The sequence below is a fragment of the Camponotus floridanus genome, unplaced genomic scaffold (genome assembly GCF_003227725.1).
Source record: "Camponotus floridanus strain SB8 unplaced genomic scaffold, Cflo_v7.5 scaffold6, whole genome shotgun sequence".
Taxonomy (NCBI): Eukaryota; Metazoa; Arthropoda; class Insecta; order Hymenoptera; family Formicidae; genus Camponotus; species Camponotus floridanus.
This window is the reverse complement of record NW_020229769.1, coordinates 1,909,218-1,931,501: the sequence shown is the minus strand read 5'-3', so window position 1 is coordinate 1,931,501 and position 22,284 is coordinate 1,909,218. Positions and strand designations below refer to the sequence as shown.

At 40.5% G+C, this 22,284-nt stretch overlaps 1 protein-coding gene across 5 annotated transcripts in view; it reads right to left on the bottom strand.

The window, feature by feature from the left end:
• The window catches only part of LOC105252032, a 99,202-nt gene that overhangs the window by 29,661 nt on the left and 47,257 nt on the right, over nt 1-22,284 (bottom strand). For all 5 annotated transcript variants that reach the window (XR_003123471.1, XM_011259204.3, XM_025413095.1 and 2 more), the window contains one exon: nt 12,932-12,969. Coding sequence is in view for 4 of the 5 variants with exons in the window: in XM_011259204.3 (XP_011257506.1) it covers nt 12,932-12,969 (38 nt within the window). In the remaining variant the exon portion in view is untranslated. The remainder of the gene's footprint in view (nt 1-12,931; nt 12,970-22,284) is intronic.

Genomic DNA, 22,284 nt, shown 5'->3' with positions numbered 1-22,284 from the left:
GAATTCCGTGACCAGCGCGTGCACGCGCCGTTCGCACGCGCAAAACTGCCGGATACGCATCGTCGCATGCGAAACGATGAAAAGCACGGGAATGTCTCATGCGGAAAATCCGTCGTGCCTCGAACGTCGAACCGTATTCTCGAGAAGCGCGGCATGACGTACCTACGTAGCATAACTATCGGCTTTAGCTTATAGCTTCTCGGAGGTGTGTCTTTCAACTAGTCTTGGATATGTAGGAAGTTGTAAACTGATAATGATTACTTGGCGAAAATAAATGTGTCTTTGTGACGCCTTAGGTGAGAATAAACTGCTTCGCGTGTCTTCTCAAACATTCACGAATCGATTATCAATCGATGTAATTGGTAATTAAAGAATTAATTACAAGAGTCAAATATATAATGTCCTTCTTCGCAGTATTATTTTTAAAAAAAATATATCCATCATTATATAAAGCGATAAAGATTAATGAAACAGTAGAAATAAATTGGATTTGTCGACGTGACGAAAACTCATCGCGATTGTGAAGAGACCAATTTCTCGCGAGCATCCCTTGGCATGTAAAATTCACGGAATTCCGGATTTGTCTGCGAGGACGTAGCCTAGTGTGAGTAATCGACGTTCGATCGAAACGAATGGAGAGAGTCTGACCGGTTAGTCTGCAGCGCAACTGCAGCGGCTGGAACGAATCCGGTAAAAATTAGGCTGTAACGAGAGGGAGAATGCATTATCAGCGTTTTGAATCATTTAGGATCGTATGGGGCTCACGTAGGAATGCGAACATATTAAGCAACGCGAATCTTCCGTGATGCAGATATCATGTGAACGGTACATATATAGGAATTTGCAGATAATTCTATAACTGGAATTGTGCATTCTTTTTATAATGAACATCCTTTCTACGATTCGCCGCAAAACATATCGTTTCACGGGAACAACGTAGTTGTAAATAGAACATCATTCTCATGTGTTGATCATGTATGAAAAGTATTTAAATATTAATTATATAAAATATTAATTATATAGAGAATAATTATATAGAGAGAAAAAGGGGATGAACTGAGAGAGTGACCAAAAATATTTGTTTAACATGAAAATAATGCAAATATCCCTTTTTCGTTTAATTACTGTCTTACTCAATATGTTTAAACAACTAAAGGTAAAAGGATTGTATTGCTCAGGTAAAAATCACGTCAATGATTAGATAATTCACGATGATCACACATAGATGGATAGATGGTCACTATAATTATTTGACGCACTACCTGTCATTACGATTCCAGGAGGAAGCGTGGCTAGACCCTAACGGTGCTTTCCTGCAGGATGTACCGAGGGTGTTTGACAGAAGCCTCGCGTGGCAGCCACGTGTCGAATGATCCAATTTGCCGGGCAGCAATTATGTTACCCAATTAAAAAGCTAACTGTTTTCGTTTCTTCTTTTCCTCGATACAATTAGAAGGGCGGTTTTTGGTTTTAGAGAAGGGGCGGATTAGTTCTCGTATAACGTTCTCGCGTTTTGATTTCGACAGTCGAAAAATCCGACTTTTCATCTTGGGGAAAATAAGTTTTTTTTCTAATATCCGCTTTTTATACACAACAGGCGGCAAGCGTTCTTAGCGGAAGCTGTCAGCTGAAAATAGATTAATTTTGTCGAGTGGCGTGCGCTAGTTGAATGTTAATTGGTAACGATTTGGCCACTCTTAATAACAGGATCGTGTATTTACAAGAGTTTCCTTCACAATAATTCCGTCGAATGATTAATTCAAGCTTCTATTCAAGTTGTATTCTTCTTCATAATAATGTTACATTATGTTACAGGAGATTTCTTTTCTCATAAATTTCTATATTCCGGACGCTCTTAAAGATTATTTTGTAAGCGCGCAGCGCTTAATAGGATTTCGCGTATTTTCCGTCCGCTCTTCCGTTCGGTTGTTGCTTTCTACCGCTGCAATTACTGAAAATTGCATTCGCGTTGAATTATATCGAAAAAGAGAGAGAATTCAGGGCTAATCGAGTTATATGATGAAAACCACCGGCGGTCAGCTAGCTTATCGTCGGGGTTTGCATTCTACATCCCGAAGCCAGAGCAGTCCGCGGAAGGGTTGAAATAAATCGCGATGGTATGTTCGCGCTAACTTCTCGCGGCCGTTCCGTATTTTATATCCTCGCGTTACGCGCTGTTGAAAATTCGACTAAATAAAAATACACAGTCGTACTCAAACCAATATGTTTCACTCTTCGATCCGTGGGTACAACGTGTTGCGCATTAATTGAATTATCGTAAGTATTTTTGGGCAGCAATGGAAAACATTTGCAAAATGATACTTTATCGTCGCGATAAATATGTCGGATCAAATTGTCCCGCGTCTCGAAATATAATAAATCAGAAAACTCTCTTTCATTATCCACAATTTAATTTCCTTACAACATATGTACCTTCGTTGTACGTATTTTAATTTTTGCGTCATCATACTCGGACCCTTGCGACTAAAATCCTTGTCGAGCAAAGCTTCCGTTCCAAACGAATGTAACGGGAGGGATACTTTTTCACTGACGAAACTACATGGTGACTGATTAGAGAGACGAATTTACGATGACGATACGTAGTCAACGTTGCCTTCCCGTTCAACGAATTCGCGCCGACAACTCGATCGATATCGATTGTGCTCGATACGGAAACAAACGCGTGTCGCGAGACCGGAAGTTAGCTTGCAGCTACTAAAGCTCCGTACAAAAGTTTATGAGTTGTATACAGGATGGGGTTGAGTGGGTGGCAGTCGGAAGGGAGGCAAAAGGGGGTAGTTGGGCAATGTGGTGGTTCACGGTGAGCAGTGGGGGATTGAAATGGTGGACTCTGAGGAGGGTGAGACAGAGGGTGAGGAGGGAAGGGCAGCGGCAGCAGCATTCGAGGAGGAAGATAGGCGCGGGCGAGCTTTGATGTACGAGCTTACGCCGCGGAAAGAGAAAAAGAGGGCGAGAGAAAGAGGACGAGTGCGAGAGAGGAAGGGACAAAATTTTCGCCGGCAAAGGGATGAAATACGATTTTATTTGCCGCTAGGGCGCGCAGCCATCCTCGATGGGGGTTGGCAGTTCAACTGTCCGGTACTGTCCGGTACCGCTGGTCTGGTATAATGAATAAACTTGCGACTTCCCGTCAAGAGAGAGAAACATCGACCGTGCGCTTTCTAAAAGAAGCCTGTAATTATTTCTGCGCATAGACGTCCGGTACGCCCGGTACGTCTGTTCCAGTCAATTCAGCGACGGATGCGACGATACGATACATCGAAAGAAAAGATCGAAAGAAGAGAGAGATTAGTTTTATCAAACGAAATATTCTCTCTTATTTTGCATTTTCCAATTCATTTAGAATTAAGTATCTTCTGTATCATTTACATAACAGTAGCTATATTTTAATATTTAAAAAAATGTATATTTCATATTATCCAATTGTGTTACGCCCGCGAATATTTCAGATGGACATTGCCACGTATCAGTCCTATTGATTTGTTCAATCTCGCACAAAAAAATTGGATATTTAGAATCTTACAAATTAAAATTGTGAGGAATGGTGATGAAAGTATTGAATTGATTTCCGCGACCACCTCCATCTCCGACAAATTTTCACGATGAGACAACGACATTAAAAATGCAACCGGCAGGCGAGCCGCGTCCATTTCCGGATGGTACATCCCCGTCATCGCACGTCCTCCGCCGTTGCGAGCTAGCGACGCCGATGCATTGCCTCGCGATGTAATTCGGCGGCTCGGTCGTCACTTTACGAGGAAATTTGCATTAGCCCAGGGCCCTTTTGAAATAAAAGGCCAACGAAAAAGGTGGAAAGGGTGAAACAGCGGGAGGGATGGAAACGAAAGAGAGAGAGAGAGAGAGAGAAGGAGAGAGAGAGAGAGAAATAGAGAGAAAAATGGAACGAGAGTGTCGGATGCGAGCGGAAAGAAGATAGAAATGCACGTATGTGCAACGAAAGGTGCTCGTCTAACTCGAGCGCATGCGCTTCTACTATGCACCCATCCCACCCCTTGTTTCAACACCCCCTCTCGCGCTCGCCTTCTCTCTTTCTCTCTCTTTCCCTTTTTTTTCTCTTTCGTCATCTCTCTCCGGCACACGTAAGCGCCAGCGAGATTTATCTGCCGATGCGAGAACGCGAAACGCAGAATCTGCATGCGTGCAGGTGCATGTAGATGCATAGACGCGGCCGCGTGTGCGTGCATATATGAGAACCCCACGGAAAGCCGTAGAGGCTCGGATGTCCAGTCCGTGTTGGAAAGAGAGAGAGAGAGTGAGAAGAGGGAGTGGAGGAAAAGGAGAGGGCAATAGCAGGGTCAGATAGGCCGAAGGCAGGGAGACGGAGGAACGCAGGGTGGAAAAGTGTGCGAGAAGGACAACTTCCAGTCCGTTTCTCTCGACCGTGGAATGGCGAGTTGGACGAGGAACGAAAAGGACGAGAGTCGCAGGAGGTGGAGGAGGTAGGCGGAGGAGGACGATAACGGATGAGGTGAAGGCGGAGGGAAAGGGGAGAGAATGAGATATGCTGATAGAGAGGTCCGAGCGCGGAGAACGGCGGGAAGAGTGGAACGGACGCGAAAAACGGACGAGACGGGGAGGAGGGAGGAGGAAAAAGTGCACGTATGCGAGAGAAAAAGAGCGCGAGAGAAAGTTAGAGGGAGAGAAAGAGAGAACGCGAGAGAATACTCGTCCGTAGAGTGGGGATTGCACGAGGGGCACGAGGGGTGGTGCAAAGGTGACGGCGAAGCAGGCGGCAGTGCGTCGAACGAAGAGAGCCAGAGGCTGACCAAAAAAAAAGGACGGACGCTTCAATTCATTGATCGCCCAGCGGTCCGAGCGGCGACGCGCGGGGTAAAATAAAAAAAAAAAGAGCGCCGGATACGAGAGACGGGGAAGGAGGGTCGGACATCGGGTCGTCGGAGGTGGTGAACGGGGGCAGGGGGCGTTGCGAAAAATCTCCGCGCAAAAAGTGCGCGCGAGATGAAGCGAAACAGCGAGAGGAGTCGGCGAGGGTTCGAGGGTGGCGAGGAATTTACGAACGACGGGAAATCGCCGGAGACGATCCAACCGTCTCTCTCCCTCTCTCTCTCTTTCTCTCTCCTTCTCTCTTTTTAAGACCGTCAAACTATAGGTGTGTCTGTCGCTTCTTTTTTTCTTCCGCGACTAACGCGGAGAGCGAGCGTTTCGCAAGAATTTCACGCGACGTCGACAAGCGAGTCGGGAGCGAGCAAATTCGCGCACCTCCGAGCGAATCTCCTCGGGGTTAAAGAGACTGCGCGTACATTTTTCAGGATATTGGCAATATTTTACGCGACGTCGCACGCCCCGTACAGATTGTGCAAATAGACATAAATACGGCTTACGCGTGATTGAGTGAGTTCCCGGTGAGATCCGCGTGTTGAAGTAACTGACAGTTAAAAATTACGTTTTTATCGTGCTTAAATTCTTTTCGCATGACGAGTCTTCGCGCCATCGCATTAATATACATACGCAACCCCCATTACTCGCATTAATACTCGTTTCGATACGATGAATTTTGACGATTATGCAACTTTTGAGAGAGAGAGACAGGAATTTCTTTTAATAATTCGTATAATAATATCTAATTCTTACTTTCGTCGAAGAAACGATCGTGATCTTGAAAGCAGATGATTTCGAGACACACCTGGCAAGACTTGGAATTTAAGGATCCCTTTAGAGTCGAAAATAATGTCTTGGAACGGCTCGAAAACTCGCGATATATCCTATTTTTCTTCCACTCGAGCAACCGTTTCTTGCGCTTTCCAGAAACATCTGTATTCTGAGACACCCCTTTTTGCATTTCGGAGACAGATGCAAATTGAAAGGGTTTCTCTTGGATGCGAGAGGATCTAAGGAGCAGTACCCTTTCCCGGATTCCTTTCATTCTACGACTCTCTTATATACATCTAGATGCATCTGTCTCACCCACAATCTCCTGCGATTTCGTTTCCATATTCAACCGTAAATTCGATATACAGTCATTGTGTTTTTGCATTTGAAGGAAAAGGCAGCTTGTGAAATCGAGTAGAGATTTGCAGGGGCCACAAAAGGGATGTCGCGTACCGTAAAATCAAAATATCTACGATAAAACTCGTCGTATAACGTAACAATAAATTACATGCATTTACGTTGCATCTCTTTCTTATCGTTCTTCCCTTTCCCACTGAAAATTAAAATGAGATAAACGATAAAAGTTCGGTCGTTTTGCGAACAGTGTTTTTAAATCAATTCTTGCCCCCTTTGTTATAATTAATTGTTTCCTTCTTCTATTCTTAACATTCATAAACTCAAGTAACCGCCGCGATATAAGTTATGTATGAATTAATGTCACGTTAGAAAAACATTCATTTTCCGTAGAAATGGTTTTTATGCATTTCCATTAATTACTTTTTCCAACCTCGAGAGATCTTGCAATCTCGCGAGCAAGACGCGCACGCTCGTTGACGCATGAAACAAAGAGATCCGGTTTCATTAAAGAACAAATAAAAACGTTCGCTATTGGGCATGTAAAAAAAAAACTGGGAAAAGACAGTGGCGGGCAGGCTTTCAACGGAGCGTGTACTTGGGAGATTAGTGCGCTTTACTGCGCGCTACTTTTTTCCTCTCTTTTCCTCTTCCATTTTTCTCTTGAGAAGAAAAACGTGCGGTAGCCGGCGGACTGCTTTGAGGATGGACACCCGCATTTTACATCTCCTCTCTCTTGAACGAAAGAGCGAAGATACATGTCGGAGATGGGGTGTCCTCGCGGAAGAAACGGAGGTCTCTGACGAGATGGCATTTTCGCGAACTACATTGCAACATATTCCAATATATATGTATACTCTCATCGTGCATCACAGTCATGGATTTACTTGTCATTTATGTATATCATATTTCGATCATATAAAATTAAATAATTAAATTAAATAATTAAATTTCAAATAATTTTATATCGATGTATAAAGGTAATTTAATAATTTTCTCCCCGCGTTGCTTACGCAAGTTGCACAAGAGAAGAATTGAGGAAAATTGGCAACGAAATTTTGGAGAGAAATAATTTCTGCGGTTCGTACGGGAAAGGAAAACTCAAATATGAGTGGTATAAGAACGGCCTGTAATTTGCACCGCACAGTTGCGGCAATATAGGCGGACGCGCACGCGATCACGAGCGATAAATCTTCGATTTTCGACGCGGGGTCTCACCTTGGGTGATCGTCCCGAGAAACATTGGGAGGGACGAGGAAGGCCCTACGTCACCGTACACGGCAGCTGCCGGTACGTCATACTTTTTCTTTGTCTCAAAGGACCCTCCTCTTCAGTCGGTGCTCTTTGGGGTACGAAAACCGAGGGCCACGCGCCCGTGGCAGATGTTCCGTGACGCATTGCCCCTTTGCTTCTGCATATTACGTACTTATACTTGGAATTCGCACGTACAAGTCGCGTAACACGCGACCGACCGATTCCCAATGTGCACGCGCGTGATCCTCAATGATGGATCGAAAGAAAGCACGGGGTGACAATTGCGTTTTATGAAATGACCGGCGCGCAATACGTACGAAAGGGTTGTGCATCTAAATTTCATGACAAAAACTCTCGCGATTTTGTCGAATCGAAGCTATAATTAGCGGACATAGAATCCTTAAACAATTCAAGAATTCTATTTTAAGGAGAATAGATTTATATAAAAGTATTTTAATATCTCTCTCAAGAAAAATAACATTTAATTAATAATAAGTTCGTTGAAATTTTTCAACGGAATTTAAATAATGTTTAATATTAATTTAATATTAATTTTTTTTTCAACGGAATTTAAATATTTAATACCGACTAGAATATAATTCATTTATCGAAGCGAAGGAAAGGGATAAATTGTGAAAACACTGAGATTTTCGCGTGATAAATTTTGTAGTAAGCTTTCTTTCTCTTTAATTTACCTCCCATATCTTCAAAAATATTCTTGTGAGAAGAAGCATCCTTCATCTGCGTACTCAAAACGTAATATATCTCCAGAAGCCGCCCCACATGATAACAGTGATAAAGAATATAATATGATAAAGATAATATAATATTTCTTGTTTAGATACGAAATACGCCTACTACGATAAAAGTGAGTTGCTATGCGCAGTGTGATATGAAATAAATAGTATTAGAAGATTCCAATATATCCTAATCAAATATCCTATTATATTTTTCCTTTAGCACCCGCGAACAAATAATTTTTAATGCTTTTAATATATGTTTTAAGGATCTAATAAAGAGTAATTTCTGCAAAATATATCATCAAAAGAGTTTACAAATCTAATTATAAAAATCACAAATTATATTCTTTTTCATATTATAAAAAGAAACTAAATATTTTTTTCTCGTTTTTTTCTCGTTCGGATATTTATACGATCGTATTATAATAGACTCAATTTTTGATCGCAAATAATTAAAATATTTTGATGCGCATTTGGGAAAAAGAAAAAGAGCACGAAGCAGAGCATAAGTGACAGACGCTCCTTGGCTCAGCACACGTCGTCACACCTGACGTCACACACTCGTTAGGGGGCAGATGGCCCCCCTCTCAAGCGTGACGTTGGACCCACGGGGTACCTGGCGGCGTCTATCTATGGGGCCGTCCCCTTACTTTTTCCTTTCTCTCTTGCTCTCTTTGATATCCCATAAGGCGAGGTAAAATAAAATAAAACTCCCGCGAAGGGAGTTCCCTTCTCCTCGCGCACACATGCCCAGCTGCTCAGGTAGCACGAGCTACTTCCACATTAGAGGACGGAACTGCCATGGGGTACCCCGCCGGTGCCCCATAGAAATTCCGTCTGGCCACAGACGCCCGTCAGCTCCCTTGACGCGTACGCCATCGAGGGAGAGCGAGCAAGAAAAAAGAAAGAGGTTATCAAGGTGACGGAGCTACGAATCGATTTGTAGGGGTATTAGTATACGGAAACGATTCGCATCCACATACACACACACATGCAGGCGCATACACGCAGGGAATGCGATTCTCGCACGGAAGGGAACGTATGTACTTCCGAATACCACTATGTATGCGCATTTGTCACGCATCAGGAAGCATACACGCGCGCAATTATATCTAAAGCGAAAAAAGGTATATCTTTCCGTTGGAAAATACACATCTAAATATATTAATAGATATCTACATATAGACTTTGCAAGTGTGCGTGTGCATTTGATATCTTATTATTCTTCCGCGATTTAGGTTATATAAAAGCTTCAAAAAGAAATTCACTAATTAGTGAAATTTATATCGTTAATTGTTTATATTACGATAAGTAATATAAATAACTAACGATATAAATTTCATTATATTAGTGAACGATGAAATTAAATTAAGAAATTAATTTTTTAATTATTACGATAGGATTTTCTTCAATATTTAAAAATAAAAAACTTAGATCTGTGTTTATTTAAATTTTTTAGCTTTTCAAATCTTTAAAAAATATCTCATCCATTAAATTTTATTTTAAACTTTTTTCACAAAAAATACTATAATACTATAATATTTCTTTAAAAAACTTACTTTAAATATTATATACAAGTTAAGCTATTCGTGTAAATTCGTGTTAATTCAATTTTTATATAGCCGATTTTTTTCTTTGCACAATATCGAAATATACGAATAATTGGCACAACGGATCAATGCATCGCCAATGTATCGACAAAGATCTCCGGACAATCCTAGGCGGACATTATTGTATCCATTATTGTATCGCTCTGATTTTGCCTAAAACCGTCTTGTTAACGTGACAAAGTGATCGTAGAAATAGCCAAAGAAATTTTTCTGTTTCCGTACCCTCGACTGACCGTCTCAACGGACTGTGAAGGGCCAACGGTAGCCTAATTACAGCGAGCAAAAGATTTACAAAGTGGTAAACGAGATACAACGAGGTACAACGTGGCTATGCATTGTACGATATATCTCAAAGAGGCCCCGTTCTAAACGATTTCTAAACGTTACCAATAACGAGCGGCCAATCTCGATCGGCCTTTTCACGCCTGGGTTAAGAGAGAAGGCAAGCAGCGGCGATTTGTCGCCGCTCGTAAATCTCGCTAATTCTCAGCACGAGACATCCGGTTTTGCGGCGAGGCGTTGCGGGGGCGTTTCGTGTGGTAAACATAATGTCGAGCCTGTAAAACCTGCCCCGTCCCTTTGACACGCAGCATCCCTTCTTTTCGTCTCTTCGCAGCGCGTGCCAGCCGTGGCTCAGCGAATCCGCAGCTTTTCCAGGCATCGACAACACCTGGAAGAGATATCTTTCCCTTTCTCTTCTTCATGGCTTCTTTCTTTTCTGTTTCTCTTACGCGTTTCTATTTTCATTACGTATTTTGTGTTATTTTCTTTACACAAGTCGTCAAAATAAATTTTTACATATATGTAATGAAATCGTCGCGTTTATTAAAACGATTCAAAATCTTGAGTGATATATTTAAAAATAATTTCCGCCATTTTCTATATATAAGAAAAATTAATCGTGTGATTCAAAATTAATTGACTTATTAAAAAACTATTTCTTTTTTCTGACGCAATAATAAATATGATTAATATTTACTAAAAATATGCATCTGATAAAAACAATCTTGATGGAGAAATTAATAGCAAAAGACACAGAAATGTCATAGTGGTCAAAATAATTTACTCATTTCAGCGTTAAATATTTCAATGTCCACGATGCAAAGAACTCTATAAAAAAATATGAAAAATTGGTCGCAAGCGGAATTTTTGTACTTTCTCAGAATATAATGATGCATAAAAACGTTATTTCTTTACATATCGTTATCCGCCCACTTGAGTCACTGCTCGTGCGCGTTTAAATCGTCGCGTCTCGGCACGAGGCACGATAAAAGAGAAAAAAAAGATACCTAGACGAACGAATAAAGTATTAGGGAGCGATCAGAGGAGAAAAAAAAAACACGTAACTGTTGTCGATGCCTGTGTGCTTCCCCTGGCCGTAGTTAAGTGCGGAATTCTGTTCGCAGCAGATTGGTCGATCCTCTCAACAGTATCCGGCACCAATTTCGAGGCTCTCGTCTATAACGGGAGATTAAAAGTACTAATAACGAACGGGCGAAAGAACGCAGAGAGAAAAACCGTTCACGAAAGGCCCGCAAACTACCGCTACACATCGTCTTTCGCCGCATGACGCACAATGACTTCCGAAACATATGTCGAACGACGCGCTCCTCTCTCTCGACGCCGGCCCGCATCGAGATGCGTTATTAACGTGCGTGAGGGGGCGGGAGCGAAAAAGTTTTGTCGGTCGAACGATCGCGCTCGAAGAGCGAAGGAAAACCGGCGGAAGGAGGGGTGAGAAAATCCATTTTCACGTTTCAGACGGCCGGGTCGGTTTATAAGACACGTAGGTGGAAGAAGGGGCGGTTAAGTGGGGAATCGAGCCATCTGGTTCCAGGTTGCGGCCAGGTCCTAGCGTTCGAAGGCATATCCCGTCGTGAGGGTCTTTTAAATCCACCAGAGACACGCACCTTGAGACCTGTCCCGGCCAAGGACCCTCGACCGCTTTTTGGCCCTTTAAACATCGACACTGCTGCGAAGACACCGAGGCGCCCTTACGTCTTTCCCCCGCCTTCCGTCGACGACCTCGAGGGTCGAATCGCCGCCGAATGAATAGTGCGGCTCTTTTCACTCCCTACGTTCGCGTATATTCTTTCATTCGGTCGGCCTCAATTAAGCTCAGACTGGACGATCGCGTTTTCAATTTGTATCGCGCTTAATAGCCTTTAATGCTTCTTTATCGGGAAAGACTTGTTCATCTGCGAGATACAAGTAAGCCATTCAACATTGAACCGAGCAAAATAATAATGAATAGTTTCTAACTATTTTTTCTGTCACATTGTATATATATATATATAAAATCGATATAAATATACAATGATAAAATTCTGTGTGAGATTGGATACATGGGCATCCTCAAAAAACCAATCAATGCGGTCATCGTAACGAGACACTCCTCTGAGTATCTATCGACATTACGCGTGCGTCGTGTCTGTGCTGTTTGCGTAGAAGATCAACGTACTGTTGACAGTCGGCCGACAAAGCTAAATTAATTTGCAAATCGCTGTTGAAGCGAATCGGAGGACGTTACGTCCGCTATCGGGCTACACAATCGCGAACAAGCGCTATTGTATTATCGAGCGAAGATGATGATGGATGCATGCGAGAAGAAAAACGCGGAAACACGTTGCGTCTTCGAGTGCGCGTCAGGAGATTGGAAAAAATTGCAGCTCCAGATGCTGCTACGGCAAGCATTTCTAACCCGTATCCGGTTCCGTGACTCTCGTTGCGTTCTATATATCTACCTACCCTACTCTATCCCTCCCCCGCATTCTTTTGTTTTCTTATACAACGATTCTTTTCCGATCCATTCCAGATCTCCGATCCACGAAGAGCGAAGAGTGCATCGTAAAAGTTTCGTTGTCAGTTGCATATGCACTTTTGTCTACGTGATGCGTATGTATATCATCGTAACAACGTGGGGCACGCGTAGGGGCCGATCCGGGAGCAAACTGACAGTGAGATTTTTATTAGGGAAGAAGCCAGCAAGCGTGATTATATACCTTAAAGCGTCTCCGTCTCTTTCCCTTCGATTTCCCCCCTTTTCTTTCTACCTCTCTCCCCTCCATTGACATCCTTCTTCTACCGATTGGACGCCAGCGTCATCACTGACATCGCACGACGACGAAACGACCACCACGACTCAGAGATACATTGTCAATCCCCAACCCGACAGTCATATATGCATGCATTGGCGTAGAATTTATCACGATTACAATATGTCGATCGTTTGTCTCGTTTTGTCTCGTGTGAACGAAAAACAGTTTTCTGAAGAGAGATTCTCTATCTTGGAACTCTAACGCGTTAATTTAGTGTACTTACGTTGTTCGTTGCCGTGGCGGTGCGAAAGGTGCCGTCCCCTGAAACAAAAAAAGTAACTTTGTTAGTTAAATCTGTAAATATTAAATTAAATATAAATATACATCATTTGCATCTTTAAATTGCATTATTATTTCATTGTACGATATCTTTAATGAATGATCAATTCTCGAATTTTTCCTAAATTTTTTAAATTTTTATAAAAATTTGCAAGAGTAAGGATATTTTTTGTCTTTTAATTTTTATTCATTTTAACAATCTTCTACTTTTATTCGGACAATTCTCACAGCTATAACAATTTTATAAAAAAAAACTATTATACGATAAACTTTCAAAAATCATGATGAAACATTAACGAATCTATAAAAGTGAAATTGCAGAGAGCTAAACCGTACTCCTCGAAATTTGCATATCTACGTCGCCAATGCCGCCTAAGGCGATATTGTCGTCACAATGAAACCCTCTCTCCAAAGCTCGCCACTATCCCCAACACAGATGCAACGGATGCAACGCGCGCGTGTCGCCGACGAGCTTTTGCTTCGCGTCATACGTGCCAAAGTTCACGAATTTCGATCGCGCATAAATATCGAGGCGATATAAATATAGCGCCGCATTCTGCCGAGATTCCTCGCAATATACTCTACAGTTAAAAATAAAAGCATTTTCCTGCAACGGGTCATTTTATTGGAAATGTACATAAAGTAGAAAATTGTATGAAAAAGTATCTCGTATATTTATAATAATAAATTTTGTTTCTTTTTTAAACCGCTTCCCATTATATATAATCTTAATATGTGTGCATGTCTATTTATTTATATTTATAGCGCGCGATAGCTCGCTATGCGCATAAATAATATCTACGATAAAAAGTTAGCGCAATATCCTGCATCTCGACATCGATGACTCGACTTTATTATTCGGAGCATTAGATATGACGATGTACTTTCGCATCCAGTGCATTGTTTCGACTGGAATGCACAGGGAAGGATCGAGGAAGTAGAAGTCAGGAGGAGGACTAGATTCAAGGAGGTCGTAGGTGTGAGGTACTGTTCGATGCCAGTATCTGAGACAGTTTCGGCCCCGGCAAGACTTAACAAATAGGTAAAGTTTTGTCGCGAGGATACCGGAGTTTGTGGATTCTCCGGCGACACATCCTCTCTTCTCTTTGTTCCTAAGTTTATGATGTATTAGCTGCTCTCCCTGCCGTGCCCTCTCTCTTTCCCGTTCTTTCCCTATCCATCTTCCAACGTTCCTTTCCAGGAGGACCGTCACTACTCTCTAGAGTTAACCAGTTTATGCAGCTCCGAGATTTAAGTTACAAAGTGAATTTAATCAGCAGCGTTATAAAGAGATAATAGGATCGAAAAGTTTATATATTTAAACAAGGTCGTACATTTTTATGTATTATAACTGTTCAATTTTAATCTCACACAGATAAATCTCTTCAAATTAATCACAATTGCTGCAACACTTTCGCGAATTTTGTCTTTACGAATCCTCGGCGAATAATCCGCATTTTTTTTTTTTGAGAAACGAAATGGAAATCTTGTCGCGCGTCTTACCGTGACAGACAGACGCGTTCGCTGAGATTAATAAACTTCGTTGCGTTTCGGCTTAACCCGTGGCGCGTAACGCTCCGCGCGGAGAAAATCAATACTCAATACACGTCCCAAAGGTCCGCTTATACTTGTCGCGCTATCTCGCTTTTATCTCGATCGTATCTCACATATTGGCGTACGGCTAGCGTTCACACACGTGCGTTCACACAGAGACACGGGAAACACGGAGATACGCGTAACGCGCGACGAACACACGTATCGGCGCCGCGCCGCCGCCCACGCATCGCTCCCACACCCTCACACGAGCACTTCGGGGTGACAGATGGCTTTGTAGACAAAGAACTTAGCCGACTGGTTTTCGTGGACGTTGCGTAACCCGATAAAAGCAAGCCCAAGAGTCGATCGTTTCTCTGACATGGCGGAGTCGTCGCGTTCCACCCCCGACTCTTGTCTCTACGACGCGGTGGGGGATAAAACGATGGGGTTGAAAATCAAATCCGAATGTCTCGATGAAAATCTTTGTCCGGCCAAGATTACCTCCCTCTCGCGTTCGTTCCGTCCATCGCCCCTTAATCATCAATCAGACATTCCCCTCTCGCGATGGGGTGGCAAACCGTGTTGTGCGCGATCGCGATTGAAGCGTACTTCGGTGCCGTTCTACGGCGATTAGACGATTACGGGAGTCCTTTACTGGAAAGCGCGTTACGATCGCGGCCATCGTGCGCAAATGCTCTCGACGCTCTTGCGTACCCGCGTTAAACTCTTTTCCGTCGTCGTTACGCGCGTTACGGCGTTTTGTGTGCGTTGATAGACTTAAAAATAGTTTCTAATGTGTCGCACACAAGAGAAGTACGCACGCCGATGTATCAACGCGCTGCGAGCAGTTATAACGTGCGACGCGTTGTTGGAAACAGATTTATAATTAGTTTCCTGTTACGCGCGCGCTGCGATCGCGTAAAGCGTACGCGCTCGTTAGGTAGAGCCAGCTTTGACAATTTAGCCTCGATACGCTTGTTCGAGCATTGACATGATATTTCTGGATATGGATTATATATTATACGCGCGTCGTTCATTGTGCACGTTGCATCATTTTGTGATGTACGAAAAACTATCTAAAATACTCATTTGTAAAATATAGAATGATATAGTCATTGATCATTAGTTATTTGGCATTTTGAGTCCGAAAATATTCAAACTGATTCTTCTTGCATATTTTTATATTTTATTATTTATTATTTATTGTAAACTCATTTTAATAATTTTCAAACTTTTAAGTAGTGTCTAGAGATTGTGAATAATTTTATAATAATACTGCGCTATTTTGCAATAAATATTATATTTTTTTTTTATAATAATACAACTGAGCCCTTTTATTGATTTTCCACCGCAACAAAAGCTTATAAAGACTAGCTTTAGTCAAGCGAAGTATCCTCGATGAGATTAATTTTTAGGTTCTCGTCTTACGTTCTATGCGTGATTAAGGCGCGAGCATATATGCGTGCCATGCGCGTGCATCCGAAAAAGGGGCGTCGCATTGATGGATGGTATAATAGACACGTGGCAGAATCTAATCATCGCAAAAGACTCAAGGCGAGGCCTATGTTTTTTTTTAAGTTTCCTATTCAACGTGTTAACTCTCTGGAAATTTATTAATTCGCGTTACCAAATCGATACAGATTATGTTGCAATTGTTTCGTTCTCTCTTTCCCGTGTGTGTCCAACAAAAAGCAAACAAACAGCAATCTCGATATATAAATAAACATATTTTTTGCGCCAAAAAAAATAGAAAATATAAAAATTCTAGATTTTAATTTTTTTTTCTTAAACGATGTGATTTCGATAAAACGCAAAGTAAAATGTTAATTAATATGATAAATAAAAAAATATTATGTTTGTACAGATTAAAAATCTGAAATATATACGACTCGATACGAATAAATCAATACGTATATCTATAAAGTTTATACAAATATAACTCTCTTACAATTAAACATATGTTCTATGGATGTTATACGTCAAATATATCTCTATCGCGCATTGTTGCCCCTTGAGAATAAAGTCGTATTTCCATATCTAAAGTTAGTATTTGATAACTAGCTTCATATTCGATTAAAGGCTCTATCGTGCACGAGAGATTCGGTTGTATCTGAAAGCAAGCTAGAAACATGTGGCCCCTGCCTCAGGAGACGCCCCCTTCGTATAATCGTCGAAGCAATAATAGAATATTTCGATCATGACGGGAAGATAAATTTATTATAAGAAAGACTTTTCTCCTTTAAAAGTCACAGAGAGAAATTTACATTTAAATCTATCATATATCAAAGTATTAGAATTTCTAATACAATTTTTTAAATGTCGACATATTTTAATGATATAAAATAAGGTATAAAGAACATTTTGCTTTTAACGTATAAATTCAAGTGGTTTGCTAAAGATTCGTAGAATTTCTGCGGTTATCATTGTTAAGTATCCTGATACGGGACCCAGGTTTCCTTCCTAGGAAGGACGAAGCAACAAGTGGCTTCTTAGCTCGGACAATCTTAGCTCAATGTTCAACAAGTGTTCCCAAGTAAGCACGTATCTTGAGGACATCACGTAAGAAATCTTGGGCGTAAATTCTCACGAAACGATCCTCTCTTAATCTCTTATCCCGTGCAATAAACACCATAAATTTGGTATATGTTTTACGATCTAGAGACTATAATAAAAATACTTCGGCTTATGGAAATCGAATTTAAATATAAAGGGAGTTGATAAAATTACAAATTTCTGTGATAAATAGCGATAATTATGAAAAATATTATCAACTTTAATAATAGGTTGTCTCTTAATTATATAATCAATTTATATAGAAATTTAAATTATAACATTAAATATATATAATATGTATTTAAATCGTATTATAATGAACCACATCAAATATTTACTGATTAAATATTGTGTTATTCAATATGATTGAAATTTTACTGATCTAAATTGATCAAATTACTGGAAGAGAGCAACTTTTTCAAACATTGCGTGATACGTGCGGTTGCATAAATCGGCTTATAAAAATGAGATTGTATCCGAACGAAAGAAAAAATATATTCTTCTATGATATAGTTTGATTTATCGTATTTCTTGTCGCTGCATAATAGTTTGATGCCTAGTTTGTAATAAATGAAGCCAAAATAAAGCGCGGCTAATTCCGAGACGAAGAAGAACACAGAAGAGAAAGAGGATAGCCCGGTCTCGCGTGCCGTGTCTAAATAATAAAATAAAACCAACCCTCTAACCTTAGAGCCTTGGCCCTCGCTCAATACCGACAGCAACAAGTTGATATCTTGTTCCCTAGACAATTATAAGAGAGGTGGAGAAGGAAGCTCGACCAGGGGTAAGGGACATCGTCGTAAGAAAACGTTTGTCCTTTCTTCCGAGTTTCGCCAGCGGGACGTTTCTTTACATCAACAGGTTCCTCCGTAGCCCACGGCCCGGAAAATCTTCGAGGGATGGATCTCTTTGGCTGCGAATAGGGATCGAGAAAACTTGCGATTTACTCAAGAACGGCGTGGGATGGGCGAACTTCCTTAGGGTTTGAGAAAGCTGAAAAGGGACGAGACATTTCTTAAGGGTAAACGGAGCGAAGACGTTTCACGGCGTCTTGTAACCTGTTGAAACGCCGTCCCTCAGGAGATAAAGCGTCTTTTTAAGAGAAGAAGAAAGAGTAGCGCGAATAAAGATTCTGGAAATTAAAAAAACCGGATGCGCTTGGATGACACAATTGCATAATTAAATTTAATAATTACAAATAATAATCAGATTTTTAAATAAATTGACATCGCTCTAATAATGTAATGGCATTAATTAAGCTAAGTCAAGTTATTCTCTTAAGAGATGAATCGGCAAAACGAGTTGATTAAGAGAAAATTAAAAATTTTTCAAGCAATTTTCGGGACAAAATTCGTACATGGATAGATAGAAAGAGGTCTCTAAATGGCAAAACGGTCAAGAGAGAAAACAGGAATTGAGAGAGAAAGAAAGAGACCGAACAGAGTGCGAAGAAAAGGAAAGCTGAAGAACAAGAGCTCTTTGAAGAAGTGACACCTTTGTTTTCCCAGAGGGCGCTCGAACGTACCATGAAGGGTTAGTAATCTCCAGGAAAATTGACGTTAGGAGGAAATTACTCGGAAGTGAAGACAAAACCCTCCCCGTTGACAATGTGCACTTATACGATACATGCGCATGCACACATCTAGAAAGTCGCCAGTTTCTTTAATTATCACATCAAATTGATATAGCTAAATATTTGAGAATAAATGTATGTTACAATATTTATTAGTCATTAATTCGAAAAATATTAAATTTCTTTAATAATTATCTACCAAATATCACACCATGGTATTATACAATTATATTTATATTTATAGATTTTAAAAGTCAAATCTCGAATTTTACTTTGTGAAAGCTGTTTACTAGATTTTCGTGCACTATTCAATTTAACCGGAAGAAACGATCGTCACGTTTTGCATTTTGCGAAAAATAGATCGCTCAATCGGATATCGATCGGTTTCTAAGAGATGATTAACCTTGCCTGACTTTTTAATAGCATGTGCGCTTTTTGTAGACTCGGATCTTTTCACAAGACGGCGGAAGAGAGTATTGTGTCAATGCACCCCACCGGAATAAATATTTAACAGCATCACTGCACCGCTATGTCAACATCCCGGAGGTAACCGACGTTCTTCCGGTGATCGACAGGAACTCGTATGCCACTCGATCATCTGGCCCGATCTTCCTCCTTCTCTTCTTGTCGGCAACAATCGTGGCGGAAAGGAGCGGATCTTGCACAGATTCAAAATATGCAGAATGCGGTTGTGACGCTCGAGCGCACATTGACAAAAGGACCACCAGTTGAGGGGGTGGTTTGGAGGGAGGATGCGTAATCTATCCATGAGCGAAATGAAAAGGAGATCGCCGATTTTGTTTGTCCACAAAACGCCACGAACAGAGGCGGTTTGGCATTATATACTCATCGTAAATAGACAGCGGTGAGCCACCTACAAGCAGATGATGATGAGCCTTTTTGGGATTCCTCGGGATTATCGACAGACGGCTAGTGCGCACGAGCCGAATGTTAAAGGAAAGAGGGAGGAGAGGGAGGTACGAAACAGAGAAACCAAATGATGAGAGTTGTGCGGGAGTAATTTGAGATGCTCTTCTTCTTCTTCAGCTGCCATTGAGCAGATGCCGAAATTGGTACGACGGAGACAATGCTACGGGGATAATAGACTTCTTAATTCGAGAACAGTCTAGTTGAATGAACGTACTTCTATCACGGGCTGCGTCTTTCGTATCAAAATGTCCATTTGTCTCATTCTTCTGCAAGAGTGCCGTGTAATCGTAATATTTTATACATTGAAATATAAATGGAAAATTATTGAAAAATACAGCAGACATTATTTCACAAAATGTATTTTCAAATAATGTATACCAAGAGAATATTGCATAAAAGAGAATTACTTTAAAAATTTTATATGCTTTGATGTTTATATAAATGATGAAACTTTAAAAAAAGAAGATTAAAATAATTCAAAAATAGAGTCGAGTGAATCAGATAATTTCCTTGCAAACATATTGTTGACACATATGCGAGACATGTAACATCTTTGTAATATCATTCATAGCTTTTTGCTAGAAATGATCAAACAAAGAAGTTTAACATCGCTGAAATTTCTCTACGATTTTCGAATGCTTATTTTCTCACCTTCATCCTCTAATATGAAGATTTAAAAACGCTTATTAACTTAACGCTTCTTCCACATTGTTAAGACCTTCGAAGAGTACCTACATGCGAACCCTTCTTCTCATCTTCAATGTTGTACTAGACGAACGTATGTTGCACGCAGACTCGTGAGGACATGCATATGACTCATTGTCAGCTGACACCTGTAGACCTACCTACACGGAATATGGTCTCGTACGTGATCTCTTACTTATGAGAAAATAAGGGTGAAAAGCCCTTTCTTTTCAACGCGCTTCTCTAGTATGTCTATATGATGCATCCATTTTGTGCTATATCGACGTAAAAAATATCTTTCTTTTTTTAGTTGTTTTCAAATCTTTAAACTTTTACCATTGTTTTTCACGATAGTTGATGAAGCAGTAAGTCGCTTATATTTTTCACGTCTTTGTAAACGACAAATAATGCAAGAAGTATCACGGTTTTACGGTAAAAGATCTGCCATATTATACAAGAGGATTTCAGAGAAGTAAATTTCCCGAGAGAATTTCCTTTAATTAAAATATAGTTTTTATAATTCTTGACAGAGACGACGCGGCTTTTGCTTATTTATCACGGCAACTGTTTGGTGACCGAGTTACTTGCGGCTAGCATATTTTTCTAACGAGAACGCGCAACTCGACAGTATTCTTGTCCTGACGAAAGTTCAACGACGTCGAGTAAATTGAATCTCTGCATTATTTCTATGTTTGCGGGATTTATGTTATCACGTTAAACCACCATCATTATTTCCATAAATTCCATTTAATATTTTTACTACCAATACAAATGCACTCAATAATTATGTAAAACGAACCATAAGAATCTGGTCAATTTTTAAATAAAAAAGATTGCTTACAAAATAATAATTGTGCCGATTTAAAATAATTATAAATAATAAAAAAATATAAATAAAAATATAAAAAATGTAAATAAAAATATTAAAAATATTAAAAAAATATAATCAAATAAATGATAAACAATTTTTCATCCGAATATACTTATATTTCCATAAGATCACATGTAATGTTTCCAACTTGATATTATATATAATACAATAGTACAATAATTAAATATTGTTTTAATGAATAAAAAATATTTTTTTAAATAATTTTTTCGTAATTTATTTTATAGAAGTGACATAATTTTTACTGCACGATAAATTACTTATATTGTGAATTTATCAATGGGCCGACTCGCGTCGCCTCTTAAGGGTGGGCGCCGCAAGTAAAACCGCGCGTTATTACGGTGGGGTAGTTACCATCTGCCTTTCGTTACCTGTAAATTTGTGCACCTGGACACATTGGCGCGACATCGCGCGATTCTCGACCTATCCTCATATTGGTCGGTTGTTTATATGTCCGTTTATCGATTCGCACGCGAAATTGGCGGTTACGACAATGATTCGTCAAAAATTGTGCTCGATTAATTCCGCATGCGACACAAAGTGGAGAGGTCCGTTTTACCTTTTTTAAAATTAGCGCTCAAACATTCGCTTAATTAAAATTCGCTTCATCTCAAACAGGCTAAGCATTTAATTGTACGCGGTTGATACATTGTATCTCGCGGAGATCTCATTAATTAGATAAATTCCGCGACGGGGGTTCACGAGAGAGATGCCAGATAAAAGAAAGACAGCCAATTCCGTTTCCGTTCCGTTCGCATAACTCGACGAATTCGCAATAAAAACCTTTCAACGACGAGCGAATGATTGTTTGAACTGAAGCATCTCATAGTATCGGCGAGTGCATTCGATTTATGCACTCGATTAAACTCAAAAATCCATTGCTTAATTATCCGTAATATCCGTGGCAATCCGTGGAATATCATGGACCGCCGGGCCGGACCAGTTTGAAGAGCGACGAGTAGTGAAAAAAAAAAACCACCTACGCACGTACACGCGTGCAGTCGATCGGCCGCGCTGGTTGGTCTGGGGGTAAAAACAAAAATCGAGGCCGAGCCCGCAGATACGCGGTTTTTGCGAAATTACGGGTCCCGCCTCGAACCTTCGCACACTCCCGTAAATCAATCGGCGCTTC